Source organism: Oncorhynchus nerka, linkage group LG7 (genome assembly GCF_034236695.1).
Source record: "Oncorhynchus nerka isolate Pitt River linkage group LG7, Oner_Uvic_2.0, whole genome shotgun sequence".
Lineage (NCBI taxonomy): Eukaryota > Metazoa > Chordata > Actinopteri > Salmoniformes > Salmonidae > Oncorhynchus > Oncorhynchus nerka.
In genome coordinates this window covers 37324196-37335897 of record NC_088402.1, presented here as the reverse complement: position 1 = coordinate 37335897, position 11702 = coordinate 37324196, and the positions used below count along the sequence as shown (strand labels likewise).

At 40.8% G+C, this 11702-nt stretch overlaps 1 protein-coding gene across 4 annotated transcripts; it reads left to right on the top strand.

Annotated features, from left to right (window-relative positions):
* The first annotated feature begins 3491 nt into the window (after positions 1–3491).
* zgc:153441 (retinol-DH_like_SDR_c domain-containing protein) lies at positions 3492–11657 on the top strand. 4 transcript variants are annotated; one of them, XM_029663368.2, is made up of 8 exons: positions 3656–4229; positions 4527–4551; positions 5237–5371; positions 5670–5861; positions 6262–6423; positions 6515–6634; positions 10135–10339; positions 10595–11657. In XM_029663368.2, exons 2-8 carry the CDS (start codon positions 4539–4541, stop codon positions 10698–10700), a joined length of 933 nt encoding a protein of 310 aa, XP_029519228.1. In that variant the 5' UTR covers positions 3656–4229; positions 4527–4538; the 3' UTR covers positions 10701–11657. The 4 variants fall into 4 exon arrangements, with proteins under 4 accessions (XP_029519229.1, XP_029519226.1, XP_029519228.1 ...); XM_029663369.2 differs by lacking the exons at positions 3656–4229; positions 4527–4551 and adding an exon at positions 3492–3613; XM_029663366.2 differs by lacking the exon at positions 4527–4551 and having other exon boundaries at positions 3654–4229; positions 5216–5371.
* The last annotated feature ends 45 nt before the right edge of the window (positions 11658–11702 follow it).

Here is an 11702-nt window from a genome sequence, read left to right as displayed (position 1 = left end):
TGTGAAGAGAAAATGATGTTCATGAACACTGGTCCAAAATCAGTTTCCAGTCTTCTAATCTTCACATTCCCTACAACTAGCAATACAAACGAACTTGTCCTGGATCAGTAGTGACATTCGGATAGTGCAGTGTGCATGGCTTCCTGCAGCCCACTCTGCAACGACTCCATGCAAACAGCAAGACTTGAGCTAGCACCACTGCTAACTAGCTAGCAAGCTAACTGAGTTCAACAACTGGCAACATCTACATCTATTCACGAAGCATGCAAATTACTTACCTTGTTCACTCTTTTGCCGAAGTTAAATAAAAAGTACAACAAACCGCGGAGAAGTGAAGTGGAAAACAAAGATATGTAGAATGGTGACTGCTATCGTTTTTCCCTTTTTGGCTCGCGTAGGAAGGCGCAAGAAAATCTCTACGTCACTTCCAGTTTTGATGTAGACGCTCTGATTGGCTACGATCTTAAAACAAGGGCGGGGTGACCATCTCCATCATGAAAAGCACACGATTACAACTTTTTATGTTTCCATTTTCCAAAAATGTACTTTGTTCAACTCCTAATACACGCGCAGATATATTTTGATAAATTTGTGGATGTTGTATGACTATCTCCACATCATGCATATTCAAATTCGATGCGTTTCTCCATGGTACAAGTTGTCAGGCATTTTGTTATAATGTTGCAGCCATGCATGTTGAATGTCTTAATAATCCAATGTAAATGGCTCACTCACCACTTTTGCTTTCAAATAGTCGTTTTATCTGTAGCTCTATTTACCTAACTGCGATTACCAGAAGCAATAGTAGAATGCTAATATACCATATAGCTAACATTCATTTTGTCAATCTGCCATTTCTACATGTTTTGAAGAAGTGTCTGTAAACTGCACGATCATGTGCAAGTAATACCGACGTTGATCTCAAACGCCAACCCGCTATTTAAGGCCCACAACCGAACTACATAGCTAGTTGATATTTCAGAATTTTTCTTAATTTTGGGGGATTTGTGTGTATTGTTTCGTATTGTTAGGTATTACTTCACTGTTGGAGCTAGAAACATAAGCATTTCACTACGCCTGCGATAACATCTGCAAAATGTATATAATGTAAGCAACCAATAACATTTGATTTGACCTAGGCCAAACCATTAAACAAAAAGTAACTAGCTCGTGCGTGGGACAGGTGTTGGCTAAATAGCTACTAGCTACCTATCCTATCATCCGACCGTTGCCCCTCCCGTTTCCGATCGGAATCTCTTGCTATCTAGCTAACGTTAGGTAGCTGGTGTTAACTAATTTAACTACCTAATAATCGGTATGTATCCTTGCGCACCAGTCCAGCTACCAGAGGAGGCCAGCGTCATGTGACAACTGGGGGTATTAGCAGTGGCTAACAAACTGACAAAGCTGGTTAAAAAACGGCTAGCTACCTAACGTTACTGTAACAATTAACGAACGTTAGCTAGCTAGTAGCTAGGTACCGGTAAGCAGAGTATTAGAGTATTTCGCTGTAACCGGCGGCGCCGTATACATATACATAAAGGAGCGTCCCCACTGGTAGATGATGGGTCTAGCTCAGCTAGCTAAATGACAAAATTCACATGCGCATATATTTTTTATTTGATTTTTTCCAAATTCACTAGTTACTAACTCAATATTGATTCGAGTTCAGCCTGTAGTGGCGACCCGTCATTCAGGGCAGGGGGGGTGTTTATAGCATGTTATTTTGGCATTAATACTTGTCACGTATCAGTTTGCAAACAATGTAAATAAATAAATAAAATAAAAAATCATTGAATTAATAAAGATGCATACAAAGATGGTCTCTTTTTTTGCTTTCTGGAGTAAGGCAGTTCCAAAATTCAGGTGTTTCAGCCTAGCTCAGTACTTTCTATAGTGGTGGGGCAGCCAGCGGAAAATGTTCTCGGAACAAATTCTACGGGGAGAGCTCGAAAATTCAAGACCTTGAATGCTGCTTTTGAGTTACATTAGAAGTGCCCATCCAAGGCGGCTCAAGGTCATTGGCCACAGATAAAAGGACGTCAAATCACGTTATATCTACAGTAGCTTTGATTGGACTGATCATGTCAACATCATACTTTCAAAATGGTCATCATCATTCATCAAGTCGACAATCTACTGGCAAATCCTTGTCATATGAAGAGAAATGATAGATAAAATGTATCAGTGTTGGACATAAACATTACAGAACAAGTTGGAAATCGCAAATTCAACAATGAGTGGTTTGGAAGGAATAAGTGGCTAACTGCAAGAATTGCAAAGCAATCACTAGCCTGCTATTCATTGGAGTGGATGTGTGGTCCAAGTCTGGGTTTAAGGGTCTCTAAAAGGATTTCAACAATGCTTCAAAATTGGCCAGGATCAAAACATTCAACTTGGAATAAACTGGGAAAACAATTTTACTAAGTGACCTGAAGATGATTTGTGTAGTTCTCTTAAGCAGAGAATGCCAGACTTTGATGAAAACATTTAGCCACCTTCATGTTCATGAGTGCATGATGAGTCCAAAAAACCTGATAAAATATGGTTCAATACTAAGTGTATGTTGTGTAGTTTAGCCCTTCTAAAAATGTGGTTCCTTTTCCCTTCATGTAGTCCAAAGTCTGTTTTTAAGAAATGTCATCATCGAATATTGTAAGAGCTTTCATTGTGTGTTTATATTCCCCCTTTTATTTATCCTACGGTTCTGACTTGGTGTACAGGGAGAATACTGTAAGAACGGCCTATGCTCTGAATTCTGTCGCTGTACATTTCAAAAGTGCTGAACAAATAGTTATATTGATTATGTCCATCCTAGCTCACTCATTAATGTCTTAATCGCAATTTCGAATTGCCTCTTATCCGCTCGTCATCCCCTTATGCCACAGTTTGTACATCTCAATTGTCAGTAGAAACCACATTTGTTTACACAAGTTAGCCATATCAGCTATGTTTTTTTAAAGGCAGTAAATTAGGCTGAATGAACTGTTTCGCTGCCAGACAAGGCTCCGCTGATAGCCAGGTGCAGTAGTGGTAAGGTGTTGGGACTGCTGTTGGGACTCTGCTGTTGGGACAGTTTTATGTAGGCCCATAAGTTTGTCAGCACAGTTTGTCACCGTTATAGTCCAATTAATGTATTGTTTAGTGTTCTGTTGGGTTGTGTATTGGCTTTGCTGGAGTTTGCCCCACCTAGATTTACATGCTAATATAACCACTGGTAGCCTGCTAATCAAAGTGTTTGACAACATCAACAATATGATTACCAGATTTTTTTGTAGTAAAATAACTTCCATTCATTATGAATAATTAGCCAATGCAAAATCTAGCTACATCTTTTTGTCCTATTTTACTGCACTATTACTATTTTAAAATGGTAGCCCTACAATAGGCCAGTAGGTGGCACTTTAGGTCCTACCCATACCTCAGTGGGTCCTACCCATAGACTAGGTCCTTTCATGTGTCATCATAACAAAAGTTGAAGTATTAGTACACTCAAATACACAGAGAGCATGCTGTTCCCCTGAGAGACAGGGACTATGCCACTACTGCTACCAATGTCGAAATTGAGGGGGAGCAGCTGGACCAGGGCTTGGACAATCTCACTGGACCAGAGGTAGACAAGATCTGTCTTTAAGGTGTTCTCTTGACAAATACACTGAGTATACAAAACCTTAAGAACACCTGCTTTTTTCATGACATAGACTGACTAGGTGAATCCAGGTGAAAGCTATGATACCTTACTGATGTCACTTGTTAAATCCACTTCAATCAGTGTAGATGAAGGGGAGGAGACAGGTTAAAGAAGGATTTTTAACGTGCAACTCAAAATTAGGAATGTGTTCCTAATGTTTGGTATAGTCCGTGTTTAAAGACACCACACAATCCCACTTTAAGGAATTTTCAAGGAGGAGAACCATACTAGTGTGCCATACTTGTGGTGCACCATTGACTGTTTAAGGAAGTAGTTCTGGTTTAATCTGGCTATAAGACTAAACCTCCTATGTAAGATACTTAGACCTATTCATAGCCACTCGATCTGTATCACTGCTCGTGCTGTAACAACATTCAAAGCAACACAGTTCAAGAAGAATAGCCAGACTCGCTAAGCTCGGGATTTACTAGGCTAAGTTGTCTGGTTTGGGGTAGTCAAACTGTTGATAAGATGTGGAAAGAGTTGAAGAAAAACCAGCTAGTCAAGTACGGCGCTGTGACCACAGTGACAACCATCAGTAAGTCACAGCTCTACTGCTATGCAAGTTATCTTGATGTATTGTGGGTCTCAGATCTCCTTTCAATTACTTTTACAGTTTTCTATAATGGTAATATTGTTCTAACATTTCTACATGGAAATATATGCTAGGGGAATAGTAGCCTAATTTCAACAAAAGTTAACACTACTAAACCACCAACAAAGTGTATTGTATATCAAAACTGACTGCATGAAGTATGTTGTGCCGTGTTGTAACATACAGGATGTAAAAGTCTTCAGATTGTAAATTTTTCTTGACTTACATGACAATCCACAGAATCACTGAAGCATGACTGACCGTGGTATGTGGTAATGCTTGATTGTAGTGTCTATTTAAGGTTTGTGATTTGTAACGTGTTCACTCCCTGTAGCTCCAAGATCCCGACATATACTGTTATGTGTGTAAAGGCTTTACAATTGCACATACAGTATATGCTATGTTACCAATTACTATTTCCACAAGAAAGGATCTTTTACGCAGACTTGAAAAATGTTAAGCCAGGATTAAATCTTGTTTGGTTGAGAGATTTTAATTGTGGTAGATTAGGGCTTGTGAAATTCCTCCCATATGGAACCAGTCCAGTGACTTTTGAACTGTTGTCTTAACAGCACTTCTCTATTGGACTGTAACTGTTCACTGTACCTGTATCAACCATAGACGTTTACACAATACCAGTAATAAAGGTTGTGCCCTCAGTTGCTCTGTCTTTCCCTGTCCATGGATTGATCACATCGGTGCTCCAAAATAAGGATGTTTACTCTTCCACATGTTACACATATAGTCCCAGGATTAAAAGCGATGAGTAACAAAAGTATTGTGGGCCAATGTGACCAATGAACATGCTTTCTATTCCCATGAGAGAGGTGGCCAACCTGTCAGTACTTACACAATCAACAGATAGGGTGCCTCTAGTGGAAGGTTCATAGGTCAACATAAGAAGAAGTAAGAGTGATATTTTGGCTCAGTGCCGTTTGTCTCCAAACCAGGCTATGTTTTACTGCGAAAGTGGATCGCCGGTGGGATATGCCGCAGCCGTGCCAAACTGCATGGAAGGACTGTGGTGATCACTGGTGCCAACACTGGCATCGGCAAGGAGACAGCCTGGGATATGGCCATGAGAGGTACAGAAGGCCTATGGCACTTCTCTATTGGACTGTACTCTAACTGTGTTGTGATTTACATTACCTTTCATGGGGTCCCTTTTGTACACAAACAAGTTCCAATGCAATCTGAGGAAAATGTGAATTTAAGGGCAACTGTGGGGGCTTTTCAATGGAAGGCCTGAGTGTAGGAGGCTTAGTGACGGGGTGTGATAGATTGTGGATGTTGTTCAGCTGATGATAGGGCTGATCCTATATATTCTATTGGAGGGGAATGTGATGAGGGTGTTCTCAGACTGACGGTACTGCATGTTCTCAGGAGCTCGGGTGATCATGGCTTGCCGAGATCTCACCAGGGGAGAAGCAGCTGCAGCAGAGATCCGCAGTTCCACAGGAAATACTAACGTGGTGGTGCAACAACTAGACCTGGCCTCCCTCGGTTCAGTACGTCAGTTTGCTCAGGAATTCATTGCCACAGAGACCCGTCTGGACATACTTATCAACAACGCAGGTGAGACTGATGCAGCAGACTGGGGTGACAGGTTGCCTAGTGGTTAGAGCGTTGGACTAGTAACCGAAAGGTTTCAAGACTGAATCCCCGAGCTAACAAGGTATAAATCTGTCGTTCTGCTCCTGAACAAGGCAGTTAACCCACTGTTCCTAGGCCGTCATTGAAAATAAGAATTTGTTCTTAACTGATTTGCCTAGTTAAATAAAGGTTAAAAATATATATATAAAAAAACAATGATTTTACCCAACATGCTTTGAGAGCCTGAATTGTGTTGGTGTTGTCATTGAATATCCTTCTTACTCTGGATTTGCTTTGAAATAGAGCATGTTTTTTATTGTCAAAGTTGTGGGCTTGAGCTTTTTGAACCATCCTTTAAATACTCTCCCTCTACTCCTCACAGGTATAATGCTGTGTCCCAAAAGCCTCACAGTGGAAGGTTTTGAGAGTCAATTTGCCGTCAATCACCTAGGTCACTTCCTATTGACCAATCTGCTCCTGGACATGCTGAAAGCCTCCACCCCCAGCCGCGTCATCAATGTGTCTAGCATCGCTCATCAAGGCGGTAAGCCCATCCTGTTCAGATATTTTTGTAATAAAATAAATATAATCAATTGAGTTATATTTTTATCTGGCTCTACCTCATCTTCTTTCAGGGAAAATCCACTTTGAAGACCTTAATTTTGATAAGAAAGGTTACAACTCAGTAATCGCCTATAAGCAGAGTAAACTGGCCAACCTCCTCTTCTCTAGGGAGCTGGCACGAAGGACCAAAGGTGAGGGGTTGCCTTATTACAGCTCTATTACTACTCATATACATGTAGTTAGAAATTAGACAAATTCAAAAATGAATTAACCTAGTTATGTGTAGGAAATGTATTAATGTATCTAGGGGATTTTTACATTTCCACTGCATATCATGTTCAATGGCTAAATGTACAGTAATCAAATCAAATCAAAGTTTATTTGTCACGTGCGCCAAATACAACAGGTGTGTAGACCTTACAGTGAAATGCTTACTTACAGGCCCTAACCAACAGTACAACTTCTAAGTAAAAAATAGGTATTAGGTGAACAATAGATAAGTAAAGTTTTAAAAACAACAGTAAAAAGCCAGTGAAAAATAACAGTAGCGAGACTATATGCAGTAGCGAGGCTATATACAGGCACCGGTTAGTCGGGCTAATTGAGGTAGTATGAACATGTAGGTATGGTTAAAGTGACGATGCATATATGATAAACAGAGTAGCACTAGTGTAAAAGAGGGGTTGGCGGGTGGTGGGACACAATGCAGATAGTCCGGGTAGCCAATGTGCGGGGGCACAGGTTAGTCAGGCTAATTGAGGTAGTATGTACAGTTGAAGTTGGAAGTTTACATACACCTTAGCCAAATACATTTAAACTCAGTTTTCACAATTCCTGACATTTAATCCTAGTAAAAATTCCCTGTTTTAGGTCAGTTAGGATTAGGAACCACATTATTTTAAGAATGTGAAATGTCAGAAAAATAGTAGAGAGAATGATTTAATTCAGCTTTTATTTCTTTCATCACATTCCCAGTGGGTCAGAAGTTTACATACACTCAATTAGTATTTGGTAGCATTGCCTTTAGATTGTTTAACTTGGATCAAATGTTTCAGGTAGCCTTCCACAAGCTTCCCACAATAATTTGGATGAATTTTGGCCCATTCCTCCTGACAGAGCTGGTGTAACTGAGGCAGGTTTGTAGGCCTCCTTGCTCACACCGATTTTTCAGTTCTGCTTGAGGCCAGGGCTTTGTGATGGCCACTCCAATACCTTCACTTTGTTGTCCTTAAGCCATTTTGCCACAACTTTGGAAGTATGCTTGGGGTCATTGTCCATTTGGAAGACCCATTTGTGACCAAGCTTTAACTTCCTGACTGATGTCTTGAGATGTTGCTTCAATATAGCCACATAATTTTCCAGCCTCTATTTTGTGAAGAGCACCAGTCCCTCCTGCAGCAAAGCACCCCCACAAGATGATGCTGCGGGGTGGCGTTCTTTGGCTTGCAAGCCTCCCCCTTTTTCCTCCAAACATAACAATGGTCATTATGGCCAAATAGTTATATTTTTGTTTTATCAGACCAGATGATATTTCTCCTAAAAGTACGATCTTTGTCCCCATGTGCAGTTGCAAACCGTAGTCTGGCTTTTTTATGGCAGTTTTAGAGCAGTGGCCTCTTCCTTGCTGAGCGGCCTTTCAGGTTATGTTGATATAGGACTCGTTATACAGTGGATTAAGATACTTTTGTACCTGTTTCCTCCAGCATCTTCACAAGGTCCTTTGCTGTTGTTCTGGGATTGATTTGCACTTTTAACACCAAAGTACGTTCATCTCTAGGAGACAGAACGCGTCTCCTTCCTGAGCGGTATGCCAGCTATGTTGTCCCATGGTGTTTATACTTGCGTACTATTGTTTGTACAGATGAACGTGGTACCTTCAGGTGTTTGGAAATTGCTCCCAAGGATGAACCAGACTTGTGGAAGTCTCCAATTTTTCTCTGAGGTCTTGGCTGATTTCTTTTGATTTTCTCATGATTTCAAGCAAATGGGCACTGAGTTTGAAGGTAGGCCTTGAAATACATCCACAGGTACACCTCCAATGGACTCAATTGATGTCAAGAAGCTTCTAAAGCCATGACATAATTTTCTGGAATTTTCCAAGCTGTTGTGGTGGTTAATTTCTGTATTACTAAATGAGGAGAGACAAACTTCACACACCAGTCAGAGTTATACTTAAACTACATCTTTAATAATAAGAGCTTTCCAATAGCACTGACTTTCAATGATGCACCATCTCTAATGAACCATTGAAAGTGACAACACAAAAATACAAATATCTTTTATAGCCATGATACACCCCTCTCAACCTACATGACAAACAACAGATACATAGAATGGTCACAAGGTTAAGATTGGTATGAAAGGTATCTATAATACATAGCAGACAGTCACTGCTGTGTCAACAGTTTTCATTGTATAGACCAGTGTCTGGTCCTCCTATTCCAAACTGGAACCATCTCACCCTGGTACGGTATAACACAAAAACACCAACTCATCTAATGGCATAACTCAATTGTCAACTCTTGATACTCCTAACTCAAGTAAAGCCCCTTCTCGACCCCACTCCTGGACAAGCTCACTGAGGGGAGTGAGCCTCTAGGTCATACACTATCCCAGGATAAATGCAACATCAGAGAGGACATACAATGGTTCCAGACACTGCCATTCACCTCCCCCCAATGACAAAGGAGGGAGTGACTAGTGCACAGACATTGTGGAGACAAGTAATTGGTTCCACATTAATCACGCCATCCCTTCACATGGTTTAAGAATAGGTAAAGACACATTCACATATGAAGACAATGTTCCATCCTGTCCTCTTCCCTTTCTGATATTCTGCATAGCACCAGGGATATGTGAAAGACAAGCCTGAGCCCCAGCTGAGGGAAGAAGTGCAACTGCCAACACTAGAGTCCAAAGAAATACATTCTAATAGACAAGTATATCACATAAGCATATTATGCAGATAAGACATCTTAATTACTTATGTTACCCAACTAATTCTGATTCATCCACCACACTGTTTAAAGACACAGTCAAACTAGTGTATGTTAACTTCTGACCCACTGGAATTGTGATACAGTGAATTATAAGGGAAATAATCTGTCTGTAAACAATTGTTGGAAAAATTACTTGTGTCATGCACACAGTAGATGTCCTAACCGACCTGCCAAAACTATAGTTTGTTAACAAGAAATCTGTGGAGTGGTTGAAAAATGAGTTTTAATGACTCCAACCTAAATGTATGTAAATGTCTGACTTCAACTGTACATGCATGTATAGTTAAAGTGACTATGCATGTATGATAAAGAGAGAGTAGCAGCAGCGTAAAAGAGGGGTTGTGGACCCCAGCTCTTTACATGGAAATACATTACCAATGGGCCATAATTTTGTGCGGGGTCAGAAAATAGATGCTCCAACACACAGGTCTACATTTAGTTGTATTTTACCATAGTTATGGATGGATTTTACTGTATACTATTATGGTTTAGCAATGCATGGCTAAAGATAAGGTAACCTCCCCCCTGTCAGTAGCCGTCTTAGTATGCACAACAAAAATTATACAAACAAATAATGTTGCTTCAAAATCAGGTTATAACTGGTGTACAGTGCAGTGCTACCCTGCCACATGATGTCTCTGAATGTCAACATTCTAAGGTTAGTGGCCCTATCCCTACACTCACCCCATCAGGTACGGGAGTGACGTCGTATTCCCTGCACCCCGGAGTTATCCGGACAGAGCTGTGGCGCCACTCGCAGTCAAAGTACCCCACGTTGAGTGCCATGCTGTCAGCCCCCGCCTGGCTCCTGATGAAGACCCCCAGGGAGGGTGCCCAGACCACCATCTACTGCGCCGTCAATGAAGGGCTGGAGGAGAAGAGTGGCTGCTACTTCAGGTACCACTTTGACTTTAGCATCCCTGTATGTATAGTGGATTAACCTGAATCAGTCTCTCTGTGTCTGTGTGTTTGGGTGTTAATTGGAGTTGGATGATTTACATTTACAAGAGGAGTGTATTTTGTGTGTGTATGTGATGGTTAAGTATCCCATCAAGAGTATGTTTGTACAATGTGGTGTATATTCTGAGTGTAGACAATATAAATAACTAGGCGTTTAGGTGAGCTTTAAGTTAACATGTGTTTGTTTCTCAGTGACTGTCAGGTAAAGGAACCAGCTCCTGAGGGAAGAGATGATCTTGCAGCACTGAGACTATGGGGTGTTAGCGCCGGGCTAGTAGGACTCATTAAGAACAACTGAACAACTCGCCTTGCAACAAGGTGACACTCCCAACCCCACCTGCCAGGCCCCCCCGGATACTGCCATATTTTTTCCATGTTGGCTCTTAACTTTCATATCAGAAGGGTAATTGTAAGATATCCTGTATTCTATATCTATATATATTGTGGGAAAATACACATTTTCTGTACTATAACCTCAGCAAAAAAAGAAACATCCTATTACTGTCAACTGCGTTTATTTTCAGCAAACTTAACATGTGTAAATATTTGTATGAACATAACAAGATTCAACAACTGAGACATAAACTGAACAAGTTCCCCAGACATGTGACTAACAGAAATTGAATAATGTGTCCCTGAACAATGGGGGGGTCAAAATCAAAAGTAACAGTCAGTATCTGGTATGGCCACCAGCTGCATTAAGTACTGCAGTGCATCTCCTCCTCATGGACTGCACCAGATTTGCCAGTTCTTGCTGTGAGATGTTACCCCACTCTTCCACCAAGGCACCTGCAAGTTCCCGGACATCTCTGGGGGGAATGGACCTAGCCCTCACCCTCCAATCTAACAGGTCCCAGGTGTGCTCAATGGGGTTGAGATCCAGGCTCTTCGCTGGCCATGGCAGAACACTGACATTCCTGTCTTGCAGGAAATCACGCACAAAACGAGCAGTATAGCTGGTGGCATTGTCATGCTGGAGGGTCATGTCAGGATGAGGATGTCTTATAAGTTATTTGGTTTTTCAGAATTATTTTTCAAAGACTGGGTCCTGAAAAAGGGACTTTCTTTTTTTGCTGAGTTTATATTGTGGGAAAATACAAATGCATCAATGCTTGTATCATGTTTTATTATAATACTGTATGTTTTGATCACATTTTTTTACTGTATTGAATTGCATTGCAGTTTATTATTGTTACAATGGTCTTCATGCTGTTGAATAGACTGACGAATGTAATAAAATTCAGTATTTTTCATGTTTTAAATTTTTACACCACAGTTATTTTGTTTAGTTAAACTACCT